General features: G+C 39.3%; 1 protein-coding gene across 1 annotated transcript in view; it reads right to left on the bottom strand.

Annotated features, from left to right (window-relative positions):
- The window catches only part of grik1a (glutamate receptor, ionotropic, kainate 1a), a 36,454-nt gene that overhangs the window by 7,364 nt on the left and 14,661 nt on the right, over window positions 1-14,429 (bottom strand). The window contains exons 7-14 of the mRNA XM_038709058.1: window positions 13,991-14,134; window positions 12,030-12,137; window positions 8,158-8,271; window positions 7,505-7,708; window positions 5,965-6,188; window positions 5,187-5,305; window positions 2,768-2,985; window positions 1,181-1,406 (exon numbers count right to left, since the gene is read on the bottom strand). Of these exons, the coding sequence (XP_038564986.1) occupies window positions 1,181-1,406; window positions 2,768-2,985; window positions 5,187-5,305; window positions 5,965-6,188; window positions 7,505-7,708; window positions 8,158-8,271; window positions 12,030-12,137; window positions 13,991-14,134 (1,357 nt within the window). The remainder of the gene's footprint in view (window positions 1-1,180; window positions 1,407-2,767; window positions 2,986-5,186; window positions 5,306-5,964; window positions 6,189-7,504; window positions 7,709-8,157; window positions 8,272-12,029; window positions 12,138-13,990; window positions 14,135-14,429) is intronic.

Genomic DNA, 14,429 nt, shown 5'->3' with positions numbered 1-14,429 from the left:
AATAAATGAAGAAAGTTGTTTTTGATCCTTTTGTTGTTCAGGCCTACAATGAACACAGACTTTTAACTAGATGAAGAATAAGACAAATCAAATGTAAAACCTGGGAGTGGTACACTTTATCTGACTTATATGAAACTCCGGTTATGTTGCAATCAGATCAGTCCGATTAGCTGCAGTGTCCAATCAATAACTTACATCCAATGAGGGGGAGTGTCAGATAGTGAAAGACTTCTGTGAAGGCTGCTCTCTGTATCCTAGCTCCTCGCTCTACTTATGCAGGTGTGGAGAATGTTCTTGGCAAAGACTGTTTGTGCTCAGCAAATCTACCCCAGTTTAGAAAAAAAAATGTTACTGGCTCTACAGGGAGTCAGGAGGAGGAGGAGTATATTTAAGAGAAAATAAATGACAACAAAATAAAACATCTAGAGAGGAAAAGAGGAAACACGAGAGAGACAAGATGTTAAGCACTGCTCAAGTAAACATCCAACAGTACCAACTGTAATCACAGTCCAGTGGTTTGACTTGCTTCCAGTTTAAGTTCTCAATCCAAGAAACTGGCCTGAAACCTTACATGAACATTTTCACAGGTGGAAGAGCTTTTTGATGGAAGAGCATTTGCATGTCAAGGACAGCGGCTCTGTACTTGAACTCCTGAAGAATGAAAATAAAAATTCCAAATAAATTGATTTGTATCCACAGTACAAAGCCTCCACATACAGTTCTATTAAAATTCCGTTCTATTGACCTTCAGTGCATTTTAATATGCTCAGGAGAGCTTGAATGTCACTTGTGCAGTATAGACTTGTCTATGGCTTGCTTTGACTAACTTACAGGCAAAACATTTACCACAGAGAACAAGCAATGAACATCAGAACGTTTACACAAATCGTAAAAGAGTCTCGTGTTGAAGTTACAAGGACAACTCCAAACGTTTCTCTCACAGTACAATGTCGCAAACATTTGCAACAACAATTTTTTGTCTCATTTTCAATTTATGTGCATTTTTATGATCCATTACAATGTCAAGACATTTAAAAGTTTGTATTTTCTTGATCAACAGTTGCTTGGTTCTGTTCATTCTCCACTAACTGACAAAGATGGTGCTGAGGAGTAAACTTACAGTATGCTATGATATTGACACTATGTCCATATTTTACAATCTCCGTCTCATTCTTCTTACCGATAGGCGTTCCCACGCCGTAGCCCTTGGAGTCTATGAGACCTCCGATCTGTGTGAGGTTACAGTTTCTCTGGCTGATGTACTCGATGCTGGTGGACTCCATCAGCATGGCGTAGTCTGTCGTCAGGACCCGGGTGATGCCTTCCTTGTTGTTTTTAACCAATGCAGTGTTCTTCCGGCTGCTCATAAACGCCCACATCTTCTCATAGGTGGAGATCTTTGATTTCTGTCAAAGAAGTCAAACAGGCAAAAGTTGGTTAAAAATGGTACGCAATTGTACTCTGTGTAAACATAGGCTATGTATGCTTGTGGCTGCACATAAACGCACCATACATTTTCCAAGGATTACATTTATTCATTTAGCTGACGCTTTTATCCAAAGTGACTTATAATTGCCATTTATGTCAGAGGTCACACGCCTCTGGAGCAACTAGGGGTTAAGGGTCTTGCTCAGGGACAAATTGGTGGATGTGTTACATTGGGGATTTGAACCCAGGTCTCTCACACCAAAGGCATATGTCTCATCCACTGTCCCATCACCACCAAAATCAAGGGCAACTGGACTTGGTTGAAGATACTCAAAGACGTTTCGTCTCTCATCAGAGAGACTCCTTCAGTTCTGACTTAGAGTATCTTCAGACATGTCCAGTTGCCCTGTACTTTAACCTTCCTTGGATTACTATGGCCCTTCACAGACACCATACATTTTCTTAACTGTATTTCAGACATATGAACACATATAAGTTTAATGGCGGGTTGTGTGGGACTCTGTCTTTCTTTGAGTGTGCGTCGTAGTGTATATGTGTGTGTGTTTCTCCTTGCTCAGTCAGAAAAAATGGGACAGCTGTGTTCCTAATCTCCTCCAGCTGATTCAATTTGTTCGAGCCATCAACACAGCCTGCTTCTTCCTATCCAGGCAGCCGTAATCACTGACTGCAATCTGGGGGGATAAAGCCCTGCATGGATCACCCCTGCTGAGCCACCAGGATGCAAGGAGAGTGGGTGGCAGTGGGGGAAGGAAGTGACAGCCCTGCCTGAGGACATCGGTACTTTAATACATTATATAATATGAACTAAAAAGGCATAAACATAGGTTTAACTTCAACACAGACCAAAAACGCAAACCCAAGTAGTCTTAATACACATCTTCTTCACTTCCCATCATATACACACCTCTTGATGCATCTACTTTGCATTTCATTAAAGTAAATGCAAGTCTTTTTCTCTGCCTATGTCTTTAGATTTTTTTATGTTTCATGGGATGTTTAACAAAGATACAGGATGATTGGGGAAGCTGCTGAGGGAACCCTAATGACCCTGATTTTATGGAACTGAACATACTGTACCACTGTACTGTAACAGCTTTTGCATGTTGGTTTTACTGAAGAAAAAATTGTTGAAAGCATTAATCAAATTGAGGATTTTATGTATTTAATGTAGAAAATGATACTTTATATGTATTATACATGAGACAACTTGACATTAATGTTTGAAAAAGGCACTTTGGCATAATAATTTCAGCTATTACTTTTCATTCTGTGACCTTGATACAGTTAAAAGCTCATTTAGAGCCCACACCAGCTGTACCTTGAAGAAGGTCATGGTGGATCCATCCCTCACTGCCCCATATTCAATCCTGGTCTGCTTCGCCAGGTCGTCTGCTGAGTCGATTGGTGCATCCATTCGTTCCACAGTGAGGAAGGCAGCCAAGTTGGCCGTGTAGGAGGAGATGATGATTAAGGTAAAGAACCACCAGATACCCCCAACTATACGAGTCGACAGAGCCTTGGGCATCAGCTCTGAGCCTGGAAGCGTAGTGATGGGGGACAAAAGGTTAAAAAATAGCTGTAATGAGTACAGTTTGTGTGTGTACTCTGTGTAGATGCTCTAAAATAAAAACATCTATATTTTTCCAAAGCAATGTCAAGTATCCCGTTCCAAATGGGGTTATCTAATAGCTGGATTCTCACCAGAGCTCCAAATGAATTTTCACCTCATCCCTGAATTATCTGAATTGTGCACCACTTCATACAGTGTGTTTATTTACTCCTTTCTGCACTACTTGTCTGGTCTAAAACACAGAGTTGCCAAACAATTGGATTAGTGTGAAAAAGCAAACATGACAAAAAAGTACAAATTAGCAGAACCAAATGTGATAGACAAAAGAAAGCTGAATATAAAGAAAATGAGGGAACACATTATTCCAAAAATGCAATCAGAAAATAAAACATAGTTAAAATAAAAAGTAGAAAGTGGAATGAGCCCTTCCTTGTGCAGAGAAGCAATAAAGGAATGAGGAATCCCACATTTAATGTGCCAGGTTTGGAAACAAGTGCCTATCTTTAAATCTTGTACACTTGAAGTGGACAAATGTTTAAAGGGTAACTTCTGTATTTTTCAACTTGGACCCTAATTACTATTCATTACTTTAGTCAAGGGAGTCTGGTGGCTTTGATGAGAGCAATGCAGCGACTGTTTCTGGTTAAACAAAAAGGATCTTACTCTTTAAAAAAAAAAAAAAGATCTGTAAGGATCCTTTCCACAATGTTTTCAGACACTCATAACAATCTGAGCCGGTCAGTGGCAAAAACACAGACATGTATATGACAAACTTTGACAGAGGGCAATTGCCCGCATGGATTACATTGCAGCCCTGTTTTGCTGCCGCCGACTGCAGCGCACTTGCTCAATAGTAGACCAATTTCAATAAATGTTGGCCCCATTAACCACATAGACACAAAACATGGTAAAATAAGGTTGAATAATACCGAGGTTACCCTTTGACTACGCTTTTGAGCAAAAAAATGAGGGATGGTTTAACATCAATGTGTCTAAAGTAGCAGCTACTCCTAGGCACAACATCCCACAGAAAGGTGAAGGCCACTGTTAACAACCAAACAGATTACACACACCACACACACATGCACATACCAGAATATACAGAATATAACACTGAGACATCAACTGTAGCTCACAGTATGTTCACTATAAAACCTTTCTGAGCTTGACACAGGAGGTTGAAGCTTTATCAGTAATTTGGTTTACAAATCAAAAATCAAAATAAACCAAAGTGTAAAGGCATCTGCGTTGTTAATGAAAGCTTCCCTGGCATGTCTCTTCATTTATCAATACTGCTGCATACACTGCAATAACTGATATATTTGACAGATGCTGTCAACCAAACCACAACATTTCATCAGCATCGCCAGTTTGTTGTGGACTGGCGGTCCGCAGGTTTGTTGGCCGTCCAATCAGGCACGTCGGACTTATTCCACCCAAATCTCTTGCCTTGAGGGAGGTCAAGATCCCATGAAGTGCAAAATAATTCCTATAACAGGGTATGGTTACAATTCATGGGGACTGGAAGCAGGCTATATGGAAAGGGCATTCACAGAAAAAAAGGAGGTAGATATTGATGTTTTGAATTAAACAGCTTAGAGCAGAGTTTACAATGTCAGTACAGTCTTTACTGCTGTACAAAGAGTTCACTCAACAGCTCTACACTGAGGGAGCCTTTAGAGAGCTATTAGTAACCCTTTAAACCTGCAATAACTGATTTTTGTGGAGTTGTGTTACTGACCACCTGACAAATTGAAGTTCACCATTCAATCTCCTTTTAGCTCTGATGGTCTCCACTTTACATGGAAATATATGTTATTTTAGCGGCTAAATGTTCCACCCCGTCCACTAGCTAGTCGCTAACTTTGACTGTCCCGCTGAGCAGGCTGTGTACAGTGGGTTTTACAAAAGCTTTTTAGATAAAATCAGAACACTGAAACCAAAACAATTAGAATTCCGATGGAAGCAAAGGAGGAAGTCAGATGACATTGTTATAGAGCAACAGACTTTGAGACACTTCAGGTGTCGTTCTAGAGGGCATGAACAAATTAAGTATTCTGTTGTTTAATTTGGAGGATTGTTTGGAGCAGCCTCGTTCACATACAAATAGTCGTTTGAACCATTGTTAACATAAAAATATTGATGATAACCGCTGTGAACTAAATACCTTGCCGCATGAGAGCTCCAACGCCAAACCAGAAACTGTTGAGTAAAGTGAAATTGTTCTGTATGAGAGTCGAGGATGGGTTGCATGGATGTGGGTTGTACCACTCGTAAGGAGTAAACCTGAAAGACAATAAAAGAACAGAGAGAAAAAAAAGAGGGAAGTACCAATATTAAAAGGAAAGATTCAAATCTAAAGAAGCAAAAAAAACCTCCATGTACTAGTTGCTAGTCTTGATGGATGGGGGCACAGTGGTCATGCACTTCTCTTAAGTGCATGACCGGTTCTTCTCCATTGCAATCTACACTTCACATTGAACTGCATTTTGATTTTCACAACAAATATATACCCACTGGCAGGGGTTTTACAAAAGCAAGCAAGCTCACAATTATCCCAGGCTACTTCACAACCACAGTGGAAGCCAATCTGGCAGCTAAAAGCGTATTTTTGATTTCAGAATAGCTATGCAAATTTGAAATTTGCTGAAGTACAGTCATGCCAGTTATTCCAGACTATTTGTTATTCTTGTCGTGTGAATTTGATACATCAGGCATGATTATGTCATTTTTTTTTTTTAATGCTCAGCGCAGGTGCCATCTCTCAGTTTTCCTGCCCATTTCAAATTATAAACAAAAGAGGTTGTGGCAAAGCTGACTGGCTGTGCACAGTTCAGTAAGCAGTAACCATCTATATGAGCTACAGTATACCCTCAGCAACCCTTATATTTTACCATCCCATCATACATCATCCCATTATCACAGGTATCAATCCATCCTCTTACCTGGCAATCACAAAGAGCACACAGCTAACTCCTGTGCAGGCTAGCAGCACGTACATCCAGATGTCAGGAGACAAGGGATTAAGGAAGGAGAACACGCCCGGATTGGTGCCATTAGGTTTGCGGTACAGGATGCTGATACCTAAGGTCATGAAGGGCTTGGAGAAGTCGATGACTTTCTCTCTAACGTAGGTGATGGTCAAGGGAGCCACAGCAAGGTCTGCAACCTTGGAAAGCCAGGAGACAAAGTAAGTGTACTACAGGTAAAGCATGTGGCTTCTCTTAGTATTTGTTCTGTTTCTATCAATCTTACTAAAAAATGTCAGTGTATCAATATCAAAATAAAATCTCAACCTGGTGTGTTCCACTTCCTCTCTACTAAAGAACAAATTGTTTTATTGAATTAATGAGTAATGCAGAACAATATATCAGGGAAAAAGCTATAAGAGATTAATGGAGGAAACAGACTGTTTCCTTAAGGATGTTAATAGAATATGAGCGCAACAGGCTACTTTGAACTAATCAGTGTCAAAAGTCCTGAAAGAATTCCAGAGCTATTTAAATGTAAGAGTACAATTAACTAAGCAATCTGTTATTTGTTAAAAGACTAGTTTATATAGCCTGAGGGGGCAACTGATCCTAACATGCTAAGGCCATTAATTACACTGAACCTCATACTGATATTATCAAAGCTATGTACTGGTCTGTAAACACCTCATCCTTAAAACAGGCTTTGTAACCATCTGGGAACTTAATTGTTGACTAATTTGTCAATTCAACATGAAAGCAGAATTTTTAGGACCCTGTAGGTGGACTTTTTAAGAGAGCTTATTCATTAGGAAGTGAATCTTCAACTCACAGTACAGAAACTACTCCACTACTGCATTCAAAACGTAGTAGTATGTAAGTATTATCAGCAAAATGTATTTAAAAGTACCAAAAGTAAAAGTACTCGTGCACTTGTTATCCATAATTTTGAGCAGTCTGTGCTACAACCATGCAACAGGATTTTATTACTGCTGCATTATTGTGTATGTTGCATTTTACTCCTATAGATGAGTTGCGCTAATTTTAACTACTTACATATTGTTGGGTTGTTTAAACTACAGCAATGCATCAGATTCTATAAGGTCATTATATGTTTGTAGCATCACTGTCCTGTGAGAACTGTATCTCTAAAAAGTCAACTCAGAAAAACAGCCATGTTTCCAGCAGATCTAAGGTCGGTTTATTAGCTTATTAGCTTAAGAAATAGGATTATTTTCTCAACCCTTTGCATTTCTGTCAAAAGATCCTACTAAACACTGAAATTTTAAGTAAATTTTGCTGATGCTATTTTTACATTGTGGTATTGGTGCTTTTATGTAAGTCAAAGATCTGAATACTTCCTCTATCACTGAGAATAGGTTATCATGGGGGCCACGTTCATGAAATGAAAAAGCTAGAGTTTTGCCCACATGTCGCTCATTAACCCAAGATACCTCCTGGCCGACTAATACAGATGTGAACAGGAACCCCTGCCGTGTGACTGCTATTAACTCACATGGTCAATCAGCTCCCGGACCATCCCGTTCCACTCTCCCTTGTCATTCTGGGCTCCATATTTCCCATCAGCCACTAGTCTGACTTCGTATGTAAAACCCAAGATGTTGGAGAGCTCTTTTAAAAGGTCCAGGCAGTAACCCTCAAAACGATCGTTCCCGACCAGCTCCTTGTCTGACTTTTTTTGCATCACGTATGGATTTTCCTGTACGGCAAAAGAAAACGCTGTATTTTTAATGATTTCAAGATTCTGATTTAATCATTTCTATGCTAAATACTAGGTTAAAGGCAGCTGAATTAATCTTGAAGATCATTCACCATCTTATCAGTTCTCAGAGCTGATGACCTTCAGATGACTGGGGAACTGCTAAAGAGCAAATCTAGTTGTGTTTGAATTAGTACGTCTGGATATTCCATCACTTTGATGACTAAGAGTCGGCTTAAATATATTGGCTCCTCTGTGTATGGTCTGTGCATAATTAGACAAAATTGTGAAAATGCTAATTCAAACTACTCCGTTCATATTTTCCTTCACCACTCTTTCCCACCGTTTCCCTCTCAATGCATCTGCCCCCCTATCTGCACTCATCCCATATGCACTCCCCTCCTTCTCCCTTTACTGTCCTCTGTTTAACCTTCCTCCTTCTTCCTCACCAGTATCGTGGTCACAATAAGAGTCCTGTTAGCCAGAGAGTCTGTCACATTGTTATTCTTTTCTCGGTTGGACTCCGTCAGGTTCATCCCCCTGTACGAGTTCCACACAGCAATCTGAAAAGGCAAACATGGCTTTAGATTTATTGAACCACATTTTCTGCTTTGTTTAGAATCACAACAAGACACATTTGATACCTATGGAAGACAACATTGCAGTGTATAGATGCTTACTTCTATTAAAGCTTTGAATAAGGCTATATCTTTTTCATTAAGGATCACTTACACTTGCTGTTAAAGGAAAGAAACTGATTGATTATCTCTGACACCAGTATGCAGAGCCTGGTTTAGTCTCAACAGGAAACTACAAACTGCTCAGATACACTTTTCTGATTCGTTGAACAGAAAAATGAAAAAGAAGTACAAAGGTTAAAAGACCTAATACTTCTGGCTCATTTTCAATCCTTCTGCTCCATTCACTATTCTACAACATTTCCCTTTGCTCACTGTGCTCTGATGATTCTGGGCAAAGTGCCAAAAAATTAATTTTATGTACAGTGGATGTGAAAATGAAGACGTAGTTTGTTCCAAACCGAGATGCTTATGGTGTGCATCATGTAAAAGTTTACATCTACTCTGGAGCAAACCAATATTATTCCCACTGTGTGCAGCGATTTATCTGAGACTCAGGTATTGAACATATTATGCAGCCTGAACAACTAAGCAGTTTTTCATAACAAATGTGAAGACAACAATTTCTTTATGATGAATTATTGCTTTGGATTGGCATGGGCATCTGTTAGCATTCATATTTCATTCAGCTTGAATATGAAATAAATCTTACTAATTTTGAATGCTATCTACTGACAAATTTAAAAATACACATATAATCAAATATAGTAGACAAGTTAATTACAGTAACTTATTTTTTTGCATGATATTACTTGAATATAAAGCTGAAAAGATAAATTGATTAATCTGCAGCTATTTTTTAAAAATATTTTTATATATATATACTATTTTTGCTGATTTGTTGCTTATGTCCTTTATGGCCTTTGATGACATTCCATTGTGATTTGGAAAATTATCTTTGCAATATTTTATGGATCAAATGATTAATCCGTTAATTGATTTAACAAACCATAGAATAATTGCCAGTTGCAGCAATACTTGAACATGATGATGAGGAATTGGAAATCACACCAGCAGTAACAGTATGAATGAGGAAAGGCAGGGTCAGACAGGGTCAGGAGGGATAGAGGACGACATGGTGTTTGTCCTCTGCTGTCACAGTAACTGTGAATGAGAGTGTCCAGTTCATCAGACCAGGCGGTATAATCCAGACAGTTATCAGATTAAAACAGGCGTCTGGTAGCTTAATTTTGACCCTTTCAAATCCCTTCACTGGTTAAGAGCAGAGCAAAAGTCAAGGGGGCTCAAGACAGTGATGCAATAAAGTTAAGTGCATTAAGCTTCATTCATTGTAAATAAAAAATAAAGTGAGCGATGGAGACAAGCTTTCCTACTTTTGCTATTCAGTCTGTGAACAAAGAGTAATGAATTTGGGTATTTTTAGTCAGAAACAATGTCCTGTTCCTACATTCACCGCATAAGAGGATAAGTAGCAGTGAACGCCTCAGTACTTCTTATTAAACGGAGCACTACAGAAGGTATAGTCTTATTTTTCACAATTTATTTTTCAGAAAAGGGCTGCATGGGATTATCTATTGGAAAAGATAAGATGCTTTTGACTCCTCATTACCTTCTATCTTATTCTCTTCACCCAGACAGACAGAAAATGTGCTCACTTATAACCTTGCTAAAAGCACTCTATTTCTCCACCGTGGCACTTTTGCAAAGGACCCACTCTGTGCAGGAGTCCATAAATCTGTCTTATCTCTGGACACCGCAGATGAAGAACACAGTGAATGGGGTTGGATTTAATTAATTGTATTGTCCTCAATCTCAAAGATAAATGGACAGAGTGAGAACAATATCTTTTTTGGGAAAATGTGGAGTGTATTGTGCGGTTAACTAGCTCAAATGGCATGTTGTAAAACAGTGCTATTTTGGGAAATATCACCCTTCATGAAATATCAACTGCTCGATTAGTCAGTTTGAAGTTTAAGTAATAAAGCAATCTGACCAAGCCAATGAAATCAACGCTAAAATATAGCCTAGGACCACACAGCATACACTCATCCTCTTTTAAACTGTTAAGTCTTGGTTTTACTGCATAGCCTTGGAAAAATTTATCGTGTGTACCAGAGAAGCTTCCAATAACAAAGTGGCCTATAAAAACTGGCAGGAAGTCTTTCTCATATGCTGGAAGTAAAATGCTATGAATCCTAGAGCTCATCTCCATCCAGAACCAAATCAGACTGGAAAACCGTTACCAGAGAGCAGGAGACACACTAAGCCAGGCTGAGAAAGCTGAGAGGGGTGGAAAAAAACGTTATTTCCAGAAAATCAACAACTTCAAGAGAACATAGTTTATTTCCCAGGAGACTTCAACTTTGTTCCCATCATCCTCTTCAGAGTGTATTTAACACTCCAGTGCCCAAGAACTAACACGACTGCAACGGACTGATAATTCATTTTTCATGACCATAAAGTCAAGCGTTTTATGTGATGTGCTTACCATGTTGTGGTTTTTCCTCTGAGGGGAGGCTTTTGAGGGCTAAAAGTACTGAATGGAATTAAAATTATTGTATAAATCACTGCTGCTGCACCTTGACAGCTGCTGCCTGCCTACATACCTGTCTGTCTGACAACTGAGACAGATGGAGAGGAAGAACTTTGCCAACTTACTGACAGTAAACTATTTGTTTGAGGGGTTGAATATATGAGAGACTAGAGTTAGAGGTGTAAATAAGAACAGAGCTTATGATGGTATAAATTTGCTCTTAAAATGTAACAGAATTTAACACTGACAAAATGGGTTTTCTAAAAACTAGGTTTATGTAATCACATCTTTTATGATTACATTGGAGTGAGCATTTAACCTGTGTCAATCCAAGGCCAACAAAGGAAGGTTACCTCTGCTAACTGCAGTTAGCTGCAATTAAAAACTGCTTGCCTGTTTGATTTCCATAAAAAAATTAAAACACTCTAAAAGCAAAGCATATTATTAAATAGTGTAGAGTCTCCACAAAAGTGGAGGATCAATAGAATAAAATCAATAGAATAAATTCTATTTCTTTCTTATTACTCACAGCCACCAGCTATGAGTAATAAGAAACTATAGGACTAACTTATTTCTAATTGAAAAGTACTGCCATGTCTACTTAAACAAGGGAATCTCATATTTTTTACTACCACTGCTGACAAAGTGTCAGTGGTAAAAGAAGAGCGCAATGCCTGGACCCAATCACGGGGAAAACTTAAATGTCAAATACATGGCATGGCTGTACACAAAATCAGCGAAGAGGAACAAGGTTGACAAGGCAAGGAGCAGAGAGGTTCGTGGCATACAGAGTAACAAAAGAGGGGAGAAGGGGAGGCGAACAACAAAGGCTTGGACCAAACATGGCACTGGCACAAACCTTGATCCACCTTTTCGTGAGGCGACTTCCGCCCTCCACAACACCCTTTTGAAAATGTGAAGAGGGCAAGATGAAGCACAGAGAGTGTGAAAAGAAATAATCAGTTGTTGCAGCATTACTGATATTCATTACTGGACAAATCTAAATCAAATCTAAATCAAATAATAAATGCAAGGATGGATTATAGGAAGCACAATCTCTGCAGTACCTCTCTCTCTCTTTCACACACACACACACACACACACACACACGTGTGCCTTAATGGAATGAATTAGCCGGCGAGGAAGCATGAGAGAGGTGTAATTGGCTGTTTCGGGCGTCTGTGCTCACCCTGGTAGTGCCATCCTCTTTGAGGCTGATGATGTCCAAATCAAAGTCTTTCCTCAGGCCATCCGTCTTATTAAGAACAATGTGCCCTGTCAGTCCATCCCACTGTGCCTAAGGAGAAGAGATGCAGAGGGAGAGAGAAGTGGGAGATGGTCTCAAATGCCGTCTGAGTTCAGTGTATGCGCGGAGCCCCATTGAAGCTCCCTGAGGAGCAACTGAAGGGAATCGTGCCAGTGTTGACAGGCGGCTGGAGGACTTGCTGGACCACATCAGGTGAAGACAGGAAGCCAGAAAGATGTCTACAGGTTGTTCTGTGGTACAATCTCAGTATGCATGAATGTTTGACTACATTTACATGCATATCGCACATAATAGTTCATATGTATTGGTATATAAAATGGAAAAGACTAATATTTGTAAAATTAAATACATAAATCATGTGTTTATGCATGTTAACATGCATGCACAGTGTACATATAAATTACTAGTTTTTGCCTGTTGAAAGTTAAAATTCACATCTGTGCATTACAGTATATACACTACATCAACATTTTTATATTTTTACTTAATATATGCTACATACCGTATATTTGATCTTACACTTTACACATACATGTATGTGAATGAAAAACTGATTCTAGGGATTCAAGGGAGGCAGACCTGCACATATACTTAAAACACGAGTAGTGCCATGTTGCACCACGCCACCGTCACCTTATCTTAATTCATGTATGAGTATGAAGGGAAATTTATGTATCACTGCAAGCCAGATTTCCCCTTTGGAACAAGAAAGTGGAATTTGTTAAAATGGTAAAAACTGAGGGTATTATGCAGCCATAGCAAAACTAATAAAGTTTTATTTCTCATGTGAAAATTGAGAAAATAACAGAACTTTTCGCCGTGTCTCTCAGTTCTTGAGAGTAAAAAGGAAGTTCCACGTGACAGGAGAAATCTTCCTACTTCCATTTCTTAGTGAAGAAACATTTTCTTGCAGTAAACACTTTAACTTGAATAAGGAATATTAATCAAAACTGACTTTAAATCAGCAAAGACACTGAATCTGAGAACAATTAAAAAAGAGGGTATTGCCCTCTATTCTGATTGCTGACATGATGTGCACCAAATAACAATAGTGTGTCCACACATTTAAAATGCAATTCATTTAATTGTGTCCACAGGAACATACTGAATATTGTGCACTACAATAGCTGCAGGAGAGAGAGAGAACACGCAGGTTATAGTGCCCAGGATTTAATTTCAGCCATTGAAATTATAGCTGTGTCCTCATATTCTGCGCTCTTTTGTCAGGAATGGATTTTAATTGAGTGCTGTGCGAGACATATTACTGGTTCTTGCAATCAAAAAAGGCTCTTTTCTTCTGATGAATAGCACAGAAGGACACATGCTTCAAAGGATGGGCAGTGGCAAACAAAAAATAAAAGCTGAAGAGGAGAAACACTGAGCTACAAAAAAAAGAAAGAGGGAGCGAAGGAGGATGGGGGAGGGCATGAAGGGGAAAATATGAGTAAGGGGATTGAATGATAATGTTCCCTCTCCATGGCAGGCAATGGTCTTCTGCTGGATTTAAGACTTAAGAGATCAAAACACTCTTGCATCAAAGGCCTCATTTCTGTCTGTAGGCATCCAGCCTGACAGTCGGGCCGGGCCACATGCTTTCAACTTATAAGCACATAAATACCATATATTTTCATGTTGTGTACTTTCAGAAGCAAAGCATGGCCTGTTAGAGGGGACCTATAAAGTAACATATCACACGAAATGATCTGACATCCAGTTTTGGCGAGTTTCACGTTTGCAATAGAGGCATTACATGAAGGATCTTGTGCTCGTGAAACCCTTTCAAAACACACTGCATCATCCAAAATGCATGGTGGTCAAGCTAAAAGCAACAAGGGTTGTTTAAGTCATGTTCTCTGTGATTCGAGCCCTTATCTGACACTGACCTCTTTGAAGAGGTTCATGAAGCGTGGTCCGAAGCGCCAAGGTTTGTGACGGTGACACTGCAGGGAGCTGACGGTCATCTGAGTGGCTCGCTGTGACGCAACAGCAACCATGAACACTGCGTCGTACATCAAGGCTGCGTCCGTCTGTGGAGGAGGTTGATGGGAAGGAAGGTGATTTTTTGTTTTCACACTACAATCAAAAGTCCATGTCAAGTACACAAGAAATCATCTGTTGTCAATAGCTGACTTCCAGTAAGAAAGAGGAAGAAACTGAAAAAGCATGCAATATGCAGTACTTAGGCAAGTGTGGAAAAAATGCTGTAAAGTAAGAATGCTTTTAAATATAGACATGTTAATAATTTCTATTTATCAATTAACAAAATGCAAAGTATATACAATACTTGGCGTGACTTTGCCTTCAAAACAGCATCAGCATTCT

The sequence above is a fragment of the Micropterus salmoides genome, unplaced genomic scaffold (assembly GCF_014851395.1).
Source record: "Micropterus salmoides isolate LMB-PRFRI ecotype aquatic unplaced genomic scaffold, ASM1485139v1 Ms_hic_scaffold_9, whole genome shotgun sequence".
Lineage (NCBI taxonomy): Eukaryota > Metazoa > Chordata > Actinopteri > Centrarchiformes > Centrarchidae > Micropterus > Micropterus salmoides.
This window is presented reverse-complemented; position numbering and strand designations above follow the sequence as displayed.